The sequence below is a fragment of the Oncorhynchus mykiss genome, chromosome 10, assembly GCF_013265735.2.
Source record: "Oncorhynchus mykiss isolate Arlee chromosome 10, USDA_OmykA_1.1, whole genome shotgun sequence".
NCBI classification, from domain to species: domain Eukaryota; kingdom Metazoa; phylum Chordata; class Actinopteri; order Salmoniformes; family Salmonidae; genus Oncorhynchus; species Oncorhynchus mykiss.
The window spans coordinates 3,265,427-3,280,687 of record NC_048574.1 but is presented as its reverse complement, the minus strand read 5'-3'; the positions used below and the strand labels follow the sequence as shown (position 1 = coordinate 3,280,687).

General features: G+C 48.2%; 1 protein-coding gene across 1 annotated transcript; it reads right to left on the bottom strand.

Moving 5' to 3' along the window:
• Window positions 1-4,531: 4,531 nt before the first annotated feature.
• Window positions 4,532-6,380, bottom strand: LOC118936904 (basic salivary proline-rich protein 3-like). Its single transcript, XM_036934548.1, has 2 exons — window positions 5,401-6,380; window positions 4,532-5,219 (listed from the first exon to the last, which is right to left on the bottom strand). Exons 1-2 carry the CDS (start codon window positions 6,378-6,380, stop codon window positions 4,532-4,534), a joined length of 1,668 nt encoding a protein of 555 aa, XP_036790443.1.
• Between the last annotated feature and the right edge of the window lie 8,881 nt (window positions 6,381-15,261).

Sequence of the window (15,261 nt, the reverse complement as noted above, 5' to 3'; positions counted from 1 at the left end):
ATATGTCTTGTTTTTTGTTTGTTAATTTTTGTAATTATATTTCCGTTTTCTGTGATGAATATAAGGTGTAATATCGGGATGCAATTTTAATTTCAGCTCTTTTTTATTTTCTCAACAATTTTTATTTCAACTTTATATCTGACATGGTAGAGGTGTAATTTCTTTGTTTTGTTTTAAACTTGTGTGTGTGTATACTTTTGTTTCAAAGTAGATTTAAGATCAATACTCTGTGACCCTGATTTAGCCCACTGCAGTAAAAGGTGAACTTCTTGTTGAAAGTTATTCTTAAAAAGGGAGAAGCTAACAAATTAGCAACAACATCCTCTTCGATAACACCTGCTGCTGCAAACTAGCCTACAACAAAAGATCGCTAGCTAGACATTCGAGAAAATTACTGCTCGTTATTGCACAGTGACCTGTTGACCTTTTGAGAAGGCAGAAGTATATACATTTAGATTTTTTTGAATAAAAAGATGGTCTTTACAGGGTTAATAGAGTACAACATGTGCCTCAAAAGTAGCTACAATTCATATAGGCCCAATATTGCTATCTATATATACAGTGGGGCAAAAAAAGTATTTAGTCAGCCACCAATTGTGCAAGTTCTCCCACTTAAAAAGATGAGAGAGGCCTGTAATTTTCATCAGCCCCACTAATACACAGCCCCAAGCCCCACTAATACACTTCCCCAAGCCCCACTAATACACTTCCCCAAGCCCCACTAATACACTTCCCCAAGCCCCACTAATACACTTCCCCAAGCCCCACTAATACACTTCCCCAAGCCCCACTACTACACTTCCCCAAGCCCCACTACTACACTTCCCCAAGCCCCACTACTACACTTCCCCAAGCCCCACTACTACACTTCCCCAAGCCCCACTAATACACTTCCCCAAGCCCCACTAATATACAGCCCCAAGCCCCACTAATACACTTCCCCAAGCCCCACTAATACACTTCCCCAAGCCCCACTAATACACTTCCCCAAGCCCCACTAATACACTTCCCCAAGCCCCACTAATACACTTCCCCAAGCCCCACTAATACACTTCCCCAAGCCCCACTACTACACTTCCCCAAGCCCCACTAATACACTTCCCCAAGCCCCACTAATACACTTCCCCAAGCCCCACTAATACACTTCCCCAAGCCCCACTAATACACTTCCCCAAGCCCCACTACTACACTTCCCCAAGCCCCACTACTACACTTCCCCAAGCCCCACTACTACACTTCCCCAAGCCCCACTACTACACTTCCCCAAGCCCCACTAATACACTTCCCCAAGCCCCACTAATATACAGCCCCAAGCCCCACTAATACACTTCCCCAAGCCCCACTAATACACTTCCCCAAGCCCCACTAATACACTTCCCCAAGCCCCACTAATACACTTCCCCAAGCCCCACTAATACACTTCCCCAAGCCCCACTACTACACTTCCCCAAGCCCCACTAATACACTTCCCCAAGCCCCACTAATACACTTCCCCAAGCCCCACTAATACACTTCCCCAAGCCCCACTAATACACAGCCCCAAGCCCCACTAATACACTTCCCCAAGCCCCACTAATACACTTCCCCAAGCCCCACTAATACACTTCCCCAAGCCCCACTAATACACTTCCCCAAGCCCCACTAATACACTTCCCCAAGCCCCACTAATACACAGCCCCAAGCCCCACTAACACACAGCCCCAAGCCCCACTAACACACTTCCCCAAGCCCCACTAATACACTTCCCCAAGCCCCACTAATACACTTCCCCAAGCCCCACTAATACACAGCCCCAAGCCCCACTAATACACTTCCCCAAGCCCCACTAATACACTTCCCCAAGCCCCACTAATACACTTCCCCAAGCCCCACTAATACACTTCCCCAAGCCCCACTAATACACTTCCCCAAGCCCCACTAATACACTTCCCCAAGCCCCACTAATACACTTCCCCAAGCCCCACTAATACACTTCCCCAAGCCCCACTAATACACTTCCCCAAGCCCCACTAATACACTTCCCCAAGCCCCACTAATACACTTCCCCAAGCCCCACTAATACACTTCCCCAAGCCCCACTAATACACAGCCCCAAGCCCCACTAATACACTTCCCCAAGCCCCACTAATACACTTCCCCAAGCCCCACTAATACACTTCCCCAAGCCCCACTAATACACTTCCCCAAGCCCCACTAATACACTTCCCCAAGCCCCACTACTACACTTCCCCAAGCCCCACTACTACACTTCCCCAAGCCCCACTAATACACTTCCCCAAGCCCCACTAATACACTTCCCCAAGCCCCACTAATACACTTCCCCAAGCCCCACTAATACACTTCCCCAAGCCCCACTAATACACTTCCCCAAGCCCCAGCCCGTAAACAGAGGTATGTATCAGATGGTCACCAGCGATGCCGTTTTGTTTTTCTCAGCAGGGATATTCTACACATGTTCATTCACTACTTTACACTGCCTCTGCTCTACTTGTAGAGAACATTACACTGCCTCTGCTCTACTTGTAGAGAACATTACACTGCCTCTGCTCTACTTGTAGAGAACATTACCCTGCCTCTGCTCTACGTGTAGAGAACATTACACTGCCTCTGCTCTACGTGTAGAGAACATTACCCTGCCTCTGCTCTACTTGTAGAGAACATTACACTGCCTCTGCTCTACTTGTAGAGAACATTACACAGCCTCTGCTCTACTTGTAGAGAACATTACACTGCCTCTGCTCTACTTGTAGAGAACATTACACAGCCTCTGCTCTACTTGTAGAGAACATTACCCTGCCTCTGCTCTACTTGTAGAGAACATTACACAGCCTCTGCTCTACTTGTAGAGAACATTACACTGCCTCTGCTCTACTTGTAGAGAACATTACACTGCCTCTGCTCTACTTGTAGAGAACATTACACTGCCTCTGCTCTACTTGTAGAGAACATTACCCTGCCTCTGCTCTACTTGTAGAGAACATTACACTGCCTCTGCTCTACTTGTAGAGAACATTACACTGCCTCTGCTCTACTTGTAGAGAACATTACACAGCCTCTGCTCTACTTGTAGAGAACATTACACTGCCTCTGCTCTACGTGTAGAGAACATTACCCTGCCTCTGCTCTACTTGTACAGAACATTACACTGCCTCTGCTCTACGTGTAGAGAACATTACCCTGCCTCTGCTCTACGTGTAGAGAATATTACACTGCCTCTGCTCTACTTGTAGAGAACATTACCCTGCCTCTGCTCTACGTGTAGAGAATATTACACTGCCTCTGCTCTACTTGTACAGAACATTACACTGCCTCTGCTCTACTTGTAGAGAACATTACCCTGCCTCTGCTCTACGTGTAGAGAATATTACACTGCCTCTGCTCTACTTGTAGAGAACATTACACAGCCTCTGCTCTACTTGTAGAGAACATTACCCTGCCTCTGCTCTACTTGTAGAGAACATTACACTGCCTCTGCTCTACTTGTAGAGAACATTACACTGCCTCTGCTCTACTTGTAGAGAACATTACACTGCCTCTGCTCTACTTATAGAGAACATTACACTGCCTCTGCTCTACTTGTAGAGAACATTACCCTGCCTCTGCTCTACTTGTAGAGAACATTACACTGCCTCTGCTCTACTTGTAGAGAACATTACACTGCCTCTGCTCTACTTGTAGAGAACATTACCCTGCCTCTGCTCTACTTGTAGAGAACATTACCCTGCCTCTGCTCTACTTGTAGAGAACATTACCCTGCCTCTGCTCTACTTGTAGAGAACATTACACTGCCTCTGCTCTACTTGTAGAGAACATTACCCTGCCTCTGCTCTACTTGTAGAGAACATTACACTGCATCTGCTCTACTTGTAGAGAACATTACACTGCCTCTGCTCTACTTGTAGAGAACATTACACTGCCTCTGCTCTACTTGTAGAGAACATTACCCTGCCTCTGCTCTACTTGTAGAGAACATTACACTGCCTCTGCTCTACTTGTAGAGAACATTACACTGCCTCTGCTCTACTTGTAGAGAACATTACACTGCCTCTGCTCTACTTGTAGAGAACCAGGCTACTGTGACGAATGGTGCTTGTTTAATAAGATCAAGTTTGTTTGGGGTGGTCTCTCTCCTTTTTAGATGAGCTTAGAGAAAGAGAATGTCTATACAAAAGTTAAGTTAAAGATAAAATCAGTAAATTTGTTTCAGCTCTCATGTTATATATATTACAGTCCTAGAGTTGATGAAACAACCGACAGCATCAGGTAGGCTAGCAATCTCTCCCTCAGTTACACCACAACAACAACAACGTAGCCAGAGCAGGTCCCAATGCAAACCACGGCAAACTGTTTAGAACCACAGGAAGTTGGCTTTAAAACGACATGGTTTTCTCTCTGCCTCGTAGCAAAATGTGCAGAATAGCATGAGATTAGCTCAGACACGAGTGGAGAGCGGACCTGTGCTACGCCACTGATTACCTCCAAATCAATGGGGTTGAACTTTTCCCATGTGAAGAGTCCTCCATGATTTTCTTCACACGGCTAAGTGGGGGGTGTCCCTCTTGAATGGGTGGTGGGGGGGTGTCCCTCTTGAATGGGTGGTGGGGGGGTGTCCCTCTTGAATGGGTGGTGGGGGGGTGTCCCTCTTGAATGGGTGGTGGGGGGGTGTCCCTCTTGAATGGGTGGTGGGGGGGTGCTCCTCTTGACTGGGTGGTGGGGGGGTGCTCCTCTTGACTGGGTGGTGGGGGGGTGTCCCTCTTGACTGGGTAGTGGGGGTGTCCCTCTTGACTAGGTGGTGGGGGTGCTCCTCTTGACTGGGTGGTGGGGGGTGCTCCTCTTGACTGGGTGGTGGGGGGTGCTCCTCTTGACTGGGTGGTGGGGGGTGCTCCCTCTTGACTGGGTAGTGGGGGTGCTCCCTCTTGACTGGGTAGTGGGGGTGCTCCCTCTTGACTGGGTGGTGGGGGTGCTCCTCTTGACTGGGTGGTGGGGGGTGCTCCCTCTTGACTGGGTGGTGGGGGGTGCTCCCTCTTGACTGGGTGGTGGGGGGTGCTCCCTCTTGACTGGGTATTGGGGGTGCTCCCTCTTGACTGGGTATTGGGGGTGCTCCCTCTTGACTGGGTAGTGGGGGTGCTCCCTCTTGACTGGGTAGTGGGGGTGCTCCCTCTGGACTGGGTAGTGGGGGTGCTCCTCTTGACTGGGTGGTGGGGGGTGCTCCCTCTTGACTGGGTGTTGGGGGGGGGGGTGCTCCCTCTTGACTGGGTGGTGGGGGGTGCTCCCTCTTGACTGGGTGGTGGGGGTGCTCCTCTTGACTGGGTGGTGGGGGGGGGGGGGTGCTCCCTCTTGACTGGGTGGTGGGGGGGGTGTGCTCCTCTTGACTGGGTGGTGGGGGGGGGGGGGGGGTGCCCCCTCTTGACTGGGTGGTGAGGGGGGTGCTCCTCTTGACTGGGTGGTGAGGGGGGTGCCCCCTCTTGACTGGGTGGTGGGGGTGCCCCCTCTTGACTGGGTGGTGGGGGTGCCCCCTCTTGACTGGGTGTTGGGGGTGCCCCCTCTTGACTGGGTGTTGGGGGGGGTGCCCCCTCTTGACTGGGTGTTGGGGGGGGTGCTCCTCTTGACTGGGTGTTGGGGGTTCCCCCTCTTGACTGGGTGGGGGGGGGTTCCCCCTCTTGACTGGGTGGGGGGGGGTTCCCCCTCTTGACTGGGTGGGGGGGGGTGCTCCTCTTGACTGGGTGGTGGGGGGTGCTCCTCTTGACTGGGTGGTGGGGGGTGCTCCTCTTGACTTGGTGTTGGGGGGGGTGCTCCTCTTGACTGGGTGTTGGGGGGTGCTCCCTCTTGACTGGGTGTTGGGGGGTGCCCCCTCTTGACTGGGTATTGGGGGTGCTCCCTCTTGACTGGGTAGTGGGGGTGCTCCCTCTTGACTGGGTAGTGGGGGTGCTCCTCTTGACTGGGTGTTGGGGGGTGCTCCTCTTGACTGGGTGTTGGGGGGTGCTCCCTCTTGACTGGGTGTTGGGGGGTGCCCCCTCTTGACTGGGTGTTGGGGGGTGCCCCCTCTTGACTGGGTGTTGGGGGGTGCTCCTCTTGACTGGGTGTTGGGGGGTGCTCCTCTTGACTGGGTGTTGGGGGTGCTCCTCTTGACTGGGTGGTGGGGGGTGCTCCCTCTTGACTGGGTGTTGGGGGGTGCTCCCTCTTGACTGGGTGTTGGGGGGTGCTCCCTCTTGACTGGGTGTTGGGGGGTGCTCCTCTTGACTGGGTGTTGGGGGGTGCTCTCTCTTGACTGGGTGTTGGGGGTGCTCTTCTTGACTGAGTGTTGGGGGGTGCTCCTCTTGACTGGGTGGTGGGGGTGCTCCTCTTGACTGGGTGTTGGGGGGTGCTCCTCTTGACTCCATTGCTGTTGACTGGAACCAATATTTAATTTTCCAGGTTCATCCATCTCCTCCCCTCCCCCCCCCCTCTCCTCCCCCCCCCCCCCCTCTCCTCCCCTCCCCCCCCTCCTCCCCTCCCCTCCCCCCCCCTCCTCCCCTCCCCTCTCCTCCCCTCCCCCCCCCCCTCTCCTCCCCTCCCCCCCCCCCTCTCCTCCCCTCCCCCCCCCTCTCCTCCCCTCCCCCCTCTCCTCCCCTCCCCCCCCCTCTCCTCTCCTCTCCTCTCCTCTCCTCCCCTCCCCTCAAGACCATTTTGTTTTCTTGTTGTCCAATTTATCTTCCAATGCTTTTCAATTAAAGAACACGTGGAATTGGAATTTGGTCTACTTTTCTGAATTGAAATGGAATTGACCCCAAACCCTGATAAGTCTCAATCAAATAAAGTGTCATACAGTAGGATCTAGTTGCTGTGACGTCATTGTTTTCTCCTACTAAACTCAGTTGAATGTACTGACTGTCAGTTTCTCTGGATGATGAGAGTATCTGCTAAATGACCAGAAATGTACATAGTGTTGATGGTAGTTTCTAAACGTTGTTTATGTATTAAAGTGTAAATATAATATCTTCCCTTGGCTTTATGACCTCATCAGCGATCTCTTTGTCTGAAATGACACAAGTATGGGACTCTGCTGAAGTCTGTGTTTCAGTCTGTCATCACAACTGTCAGAGGAAGAGGAAGAGTGAGCAAACGGTGCCGATTCACTGAGGCGAGGAAGACAACCTGACGATTATTTAAAAAGGGGCATGGTTTCCTGGGACACCTGCCAATCCGAGATGAGCGGATGGAGAGCTGCCAATCAGAGGGCTGGGGAGGTCAAGGTCAGAGAGGAAAATGAGTCAAATCAGCTGGTGAGAAGGATACCAGCCAGGCGAGGGAGGGAGAGAATGGGGGAGGGAGAGAATGGGGGGGAGAGGGGGAGGGAGGGAATGGGGGGGGGAAGAGGGGGAGGGAGAAAGGGAGGGAAGGAATGAGAGAGGGGGGGGGAGAAAGAGGGACTGGAGGGGAATGGGAAAGAGGGAGGCAATGGTAGAGACTCAGAGGGTTTAAAAGCGATGGAGATTAATTCTCACACGTACTGTGTAAAAATGTGTGTGTGTAACAAATGTTTAACCAAGTGGAAAAAGCCAGTTCATGTGTGGGAGTGACAAACCTGGAGATCTGTAGTGTGAAAGAGTGGGATTGGGGGAGACAGGAAGAGAGGGAGTGTGATTGGGGGAGACAGGAAGAGAGGGAGTGGGATTGGGGGAGATAGGAAGAGAGGGAGTGTGATTGGGGGAGACAGGAAGAGAGGGAGTGGGATTGGGGGAGACAGGAAGAGAGGGAGTGGGATTGGGGGAGACAGGGTGAGGGTTGGGAGACAGGAAGAGTGGGATTGGGGGAGACAGGAAGAGAGGGAGTGGGATTGGGGGAGACAGGAAGAGAGGGAGTGGGATTGGGGGAGACAGGAAGAGAGGGAGTGGGATTGGGGGAGACAGGAAGAGAGGGAGTGGGATTGGGGGAGACAGGGTGAGGGTTGGGAGACAGGAAGAGTGGGATTGGGGGAGACAGGAAGAGAGGGAGTGGGATTGGGGGAGACAGGAAGAGAGGGAGTGGGATTGGGGGAGACAGGGTGAGGGTTGGGAGTGGGATTGGGGAGATAGGGTGAGGGTTGAAGGTAGAGTGAGAAGAGTGTGAGTTGGGAGAAGGAGTCGATATGTCTGTACGTGAATGTGTGTGTGTTTGTGCATCAGGTGTGAGAGACAGAACCAGGAGAGAATTGACATAGACATGTACCTGGGTAAATGGTAGAATACGACTGTCTAGAGCTAAGCTAGGTCACTCTCAGTGATACTGACCTGTACAGTACCTTTACCCAGGTATATATCTGACTGTCTAGAGCTAAGCTAGGTCACTCTCAGTGATACTGACCTGTACAGTACCTTTACCTAGGTATATATCTGACTGTCTAGAGCTAAGCTAGGTCACTCTCAGTGATACTGACCTGTACAGTACATTTACCCAGGTATATAGTATGTGAGGCTGCTAGCCAAATATTGTTCCACGTCTGTTATCATCTGATGAAAACACAGCCATATTCTGCCAAATATGTTGCATTTTGTGGCAGGTAGCCTAGTGGGTTAGGTTTAAAATCAGATTGTATGACTTTGTGACTGTGCCAGCTAGTGACCCCTCTGCAGAGCTGCCTCCAGGGCCAGATTCAATTACAGTAAATGTCAATTAGCGATGTATCTTTCTTCGATGGTCCTGCGTTGTGAAAAAGCTAACGTGACCCTGTACATAGTGAATTAAATGATCAGTTCCGTAACACCTGTGTATTCTATAACCCCACGTGCGTCACCGTCGGTAACATAGACAGGTATGGTTACTAACGACAATCCTGACTCAGACCTCCACCTGTCAATCACTGCGCCAAAATGCCACGTTGTAACATTCCCTAATGACACCCATGCATTATAGATACGGGTGCTCGGCGACAAACTTTGACCCTTCTAAGGTTGGACACAGAGTTCACCTGGAGAGGTGAATCTCCTGGTCTGTGTCCTTATTCCTTATATGGTACATTACAAAGCCATATGGGCCCTGGTCAAAACTAGTTTAAAAAAAAAAAAAAAACATTTATTTCACCTTTATTTAACCAGGTAGGCTAGTTGAGAACACCTTTATTTAACCAGGTAGGCCAGTTGAGAACACCTTTATTTAACCAGGTAGGCCAGTTGAGAACACCTTTATTTAACCAGGTAGGCCAGTTGAGAACACCTTTATTTAACCAGGTAGGCCAGTTGAGAACACCTTTATTTAACCAGGTAGGCCAGTTGAGAACAAGTTCTCATTCACAACTGTGACCTGGGCAAGATTAAAGCAAAGCAGTGTGAACAGACAACAACACAGAGTTACACGTGGAATAAACAATAATCAGGCCAATAACACAATAAACAAGCCGATGACACAGTAGAAAAAATAAAGTCTATATACAGTGTGTGCAAATGGCATGAGGAGGTAGGGAATAAATAGGTCATAGGAGTGAATAATTACAATTTAGCAGATTAACACTGGAGTGATACATGAGCAGATGATGATGTGCAAGTAGAGATACTGGTGTGCAAAAGAGCAGAAAAGTAAATAAAAACAGTATGGGGATGAGGTAGGTAGAGTGGGTGGGCTATTTGCAGATGGACTATGTACAGCTGCAGCGATCTATAGTGCACTACATAGGGATTAGGGTGCAATATGGGATGCTCAATTGAATGACAGAGATCAATGATGAGTTATTTGTATGAAATCTTGTCTTGCCTTACTTATCCAAAAGGTTGTGATGGTTCTGGGCTCTTGTCTTTTAGGGCTGTAGTCTATAGGTCCTAAGCTCTGGTCTTTAGGGCTGTAGTCTCTATAGGTCCTGAGCTCTGGTCTTTAGGTCTGTAGTCTCTATAGATCCTGGGCTCTGGTCTTTAGGGCTGTAGTCTCTATAGGTCCTAAGCTCTGGTCTTTAGGGCTGTATTCTCTATAGGTCCTGAGCTCTGGTCTTTAGGGCTGTAGTGTCTATAGGTCCTGAGCTCTGGTCTTTAGGGGGTGTAGTCTCTATTGGTCCTGAGCTCTGGTCTTTAGGGCTGTAGTCTCTATAGGTCCTGAGCTCTGGTCTTTAGGGCTGTAGTCTCTATAGGTCCTGGGCTCTGAGGTAGGTAGACTATAGTCTCTAGGGGCTAACCTGGGCTCTGAGTTAGGTAGACTATAGTATCTATAGGTCCTGGGCTCTGAGTTAGATAGACCATAGTATCTATAGGGCCATGATTCTGAGTTAGGTAGACTATAGTATCTATAGGTCCTGGAATCCGAGTTAGGTAGACCATAGTATCTATAGGGCCATGATTCTTAGTTAGGTAGACTATAGTCTCTAGGGGCTAACATGGGCTCTGAGTTAGGTAGACTATAGTATCTAGGGGCTAACCTGGGCTCTGAATTAGGTAGACTATAGTCTCTAGGGGCTAACCTGGACTCTGAGTTAGGTAGACTATAGTCTCTAGGGGCTAACATGGGCTCTGAGTTAGGTAGGGACTATAGTCTCTAGGGGCTAACCTGGGCTCTGAGTTAGGTAGAGACTATAGTCTCTAGGGGCTAACATGGGCTCTGAGTTAGGTAGGGACTATAGTCTCTAGGGGCTAACCTGGGCTCTGAGTTAGGTAGAGACTATAGTCTCTAGGGGCTAACATGGGCTCTGAGTTAGGTAGGGACTATAGTCTCTATAGGTCCTGGACTCTGAGGTAGGTGGACTATAGTCCTTTGCCTGGGTGTTGTGGTTCTTGGGGGCAGAACATACTTTTGTCCTGTCTTACCCTCTATTGGTGAGTTTTGTCCTGTCTTACCCTCTATTGGTGGGTTTTGTCCTGTCTTACCCTCTATTGGTGGGTTTTGTCCTGTCTTACCCACTATTGGTGGCTTCGTTTCCCATCCCTTAGGGAGGATACCATTGCTTGAGAAGGACTTGGTAATCACACCCCACCCACTGATAATTTTAATAGCCCCTCTGCCCTTTAAAACCAAAAAAAAACTCCCTCTGACACACACACTCTTCCTCTGACACACACACACACACACTGTCCATGGCTCTTCCACGCCGCACACACACTCCAATCTATTTGGGGTGAGGGGGTTCAGAGGCAGTGAAACGCACAACGGGACAGTTTGATCAGGAGAGCATCCAGGAGAGAGAAGTCAGACGCTGCTGAAAATATTCCTCTACTTCACTGCCGTTTCAATAAGATATTTAATGAAATAGTCTTGAGTTGAGGTTGTCGCATGAAACTGAAAATGTGCTGGAGTCAAATCAAATCAATATGCGCCGAATACCACAAGTGTTGACTTTACCGTGAAATGCTTTACTGACCAGCCCTTAACCAACAGTGCTGTTCAAGAAGAAGAAAATATTTACCAAGTAGACTAAAATAAAAAGTAACACAATGACAATAACGAGGCTACATACAGGGGAGTACTGGTACCGAGTCAATGTGGAGGCTATATACAGGGTGTTACGGTACAGAGTCAATGTGGAGGCTATATACAGGGTATTACGGTATAGAGTCAATGTGGAGGTTATATACAGGGTATTACGGTATAGAGTCAATGTGGAGGTTATATACAGGGTATTACGGTATAGAGTCAATGTGGAGGTTATATACAGGGTATTACGGTATAGAGTCAATGTGGAGGTTATATACAGGGTATTACGGTATAGAGTCAATGTGGAGGTTATATACAGGGTATTACGGTACAGAGTCAATGTGGAGGCTATATACAGGGTATTACGATACAGAGTCAATGTGGAGGCTATATACAGGGTATTACGGTACAGAGTCAATGTGGAGGCTATATACAGGGGGTACCAGTACAGAGTCAATGTGGAGGCTATATACAGGGTATTACGGTATAGAGTCAATGTGGAGGCTATATACAGGGTATTACGGTATAGAGTCAATGTGGAGGCTATATACAGGGTATTACGGTATAGAGTCAATGTGGAGGCTATATACAGGGGGGTACTGGTACAGAGTCAATGTGGAGGCTATATACAGGGGAGCACTGGTACAGAGTCAATGTGGAGACTATATACAGGGGAGTACTGGTACAGAGTCAATGTGGAGACTATATACAGGGTATTACGGTACAGAGTCAATGTGGAGACCATATACAGGGGGTACCGGTACAGAGTCAATGTGGAGACTATATACAGGGGAGTACTGGTACAGAGTCAATGTGGAGACTATATACAGGGTATTACGGTACAGAGTCAATGTGGAGGCTATATACAGGGTATTATGGTACAGAGTCAATGTGGAGACTATATACAGGGGAGTACTGGTACAGAGTCAATGTGGAGACTATATACAGGGTATTACGGTACAGAGTCAATGTGGAGACTATATACAGGGGAGTACTGGTACAGAGTCAATGTGGAGGCTATATACAGGGTATTACGGTACAGAGTCAATGTGGAGGCTATATACAGGGGTTACCGGTACAGAGTCAATGTGGAGGCTATATACAGGGGGTACCGGTACAGAGTAAATGTGGAGGCTATATACAGGGGGTACCGGTACAGAGTCAATGTGGAGGCTATATACAGGGTATTACGGTACAGAGTCAATGTGGAGGCTATATACAGGGTGTTACGGTACAGAGTCAATGTGGAGGCTATATACAGGGGGTACCGGTACAGAGTCAATGTGGAGGCTATATACAGGGTGTTACGGTACAGAGTCAATGTGGAGGCTATATACAGGGGGTACCGGTACAGAGTCAATGTGGAGGCTATATACAGGGGGTACCGGTACAGAGTAAATGTGGAGGCTATATACAGGGGGTACCGGTACAGAGTCAATGTGGAGGCTATATACAGGGGGTACCGGTACAGAGTCAATGTGGAGGCTATATACAGGGGGTACCGGTACAGAGTCAATGTGGAGGCTATATACAGGGGGAACCGGTACAGAGTCAATGTGGAGGCTATATACAGGGGGTACCGGTACCGAGTCAGTGTGCAGGGGGTACAGATTAGAGGTTATTTATAAATGTAGGTAAGGGTGAAGTGACTATGCATAGATGATAAACAGTAGTAGTAAGTAGTAGGAGTAGCAGTGTTGTAAAAGAGGGCAGGGGGGGGGGGTTAATGTAATAGTCTGGGTGGCCATTTGATTTAGATGTTCAGGAGTCTTATGGCTTGGGGGTAGAAGCTGTCTAGAAGCATCTTGGACCTAGACTTGGTGCTCCGGTACCGCTTGCCGTGCGGTTGCAGAGAGAACAGTCTATGACTTGGGTGGCTGGAGTCCTTGACAATTTTTAGGGCCTTCCTCTGACACCACCTGGTATAGAGGTCCTGGATGGCAGGTAGCTTGGCCCCAGTGATGTATTGGGCCATACGCACTACCCTCTGTAGCGCCTTACGGTCAGATGCCGAGCAGTTGCCATACCAGGCGGTGATGCAACCGGTCAGGATGCTCTCGATGGTGCAGTTGTAGAACTTTTTGAGGATCTGAGGACCCATGCCAAATCTTTTTAGTTTCCTGAGAGGGAAAAGGTTTTGTCGTGCCCTCTTCACCACTGTCTTGGTGTGTTTGGACCATGATAGAACTTGAAACTCTCGACCCGCTCCATTTCAGCCCTGTTGACGTTAATGGGGGCCTGTTTGGCACGCCGTTTCCTCTAGTCCACGATCAGCTCCTTTGTCTTGATCACATTGAGGGAGAGGTTGTTGTCCACCACATGCCAGTTCTCTTACCTCCTCCTTATAGGCTGTCTCATCGCTGTCAGTGTTCAGGCCTACCACTTGTGTTGTCATCAAACTTAATGATGGTGTTGGAGTCGTGCCTGGCCATACAGTCGTGGGTGAACATGGAGTACTGAAGGGGACTGAGTACACACCCATGAGTTGCCCCCGTGTTGAGGATCAGCGTGGCGGATGTGTTGTTGTTTACCCTTACCACCTGGGGGAGGCCCGTCAGGAAGTCCAGGATCCAGTTGCAGAGGGAGGTGTTTAGTCTCAGGGTCCTTAGCTTAGTGATGAGCTTCGTGGGCACTAGGGTATTGAATGCTGAGCTGCAGTCAATGAATAGCATTCTCACATTGGTGTTCCTTTTGTCCAGGTGGGAAAGGGCAGTGTGGAATGCAATAGAGATTCTGTGGATCTGTATGCAAATTGGAGTGGGTCTAGGGTTTATCTGATAATGGTGTTGATGTGAACCATGACCAGCCTTTCAAAGCACCTCTACTTATTTCTATTGGTGACCTCTACTTATTTCCATTGGTGACCTCTACTTATTTATATTGGTGATCTCTACTTATGTCTATTGGTGACCTCTACTTATGTCTATTGGTGACCTCTACTTATTTCTATTGGTGATCTCTACTTATTTCTATTGGTGATCTCTACTTATTTCTATTGGTGATCTCTACTTATTTCCGTTGGTGATCTCTACTTATTTCTATTGGTGATCTCTACTTATTTCTATTGGTGATCTCTACTTATTTCTATTGGTGATCTCTACTTATTTCTATTGGTGACCTCTACTTATTTCTATTGGTGACCTCTACTTATTTCTATTGGTGACCTCTACTTATTTCCATTGGTGATCTCTACTTATTTATATTGGTGATCTCTACTTATTTCTATTGGTGACCTCTACTTATTTCTATTGGTGACCTCTACTTATTTCTATTGGTGACCTCTACTTATTTATATTGGTGATCTCTACTTATGTCTATTGGTGACCTCTACTTATTTCTATTGGTGACCTCTACTTATTTATATTGGTGATCTCTACTTATGTCTATTGGTGACCTCTACTGATTTCTATTGGTGACCTCTACTTATTTCTATTGGTGATCTCTACTTATTTCTATTGGTGACCTCTACTTATTTCTATTGGTGATCTCTACTTATTTCTATTGGTGACCTCTACTTATTTATATTGGTGATCTCTACTTATGTCTATTGGTGACCTCTACTTATGTCTATTGGTGACCTCTACTTATGTCTATTGGTGACCTCTACTTATTTCTATTGGTGATCTCTACTTATTTCTATTGGTGATATCTACTTATTTCCGTTGGTGATCTCTACTTATTTCTATTGGTGATCTCTACTTATTTCTATTGGTGATCTCTACTTATTTCCGTTGGTGATCTCTACTTATTTCTATTGGTGATCTCTACTTATTTCCGTTGGTGATCTCTACTTATTTATATTCTGCTTCTCTTCATTTTATATTCTGTTCCTGTAATATCTATATCATATTTCCAGTAGAGATGATAATATTTCCCGCGTGCCTCTGATCTGCCATTCTAAATCATTCCCTTCTC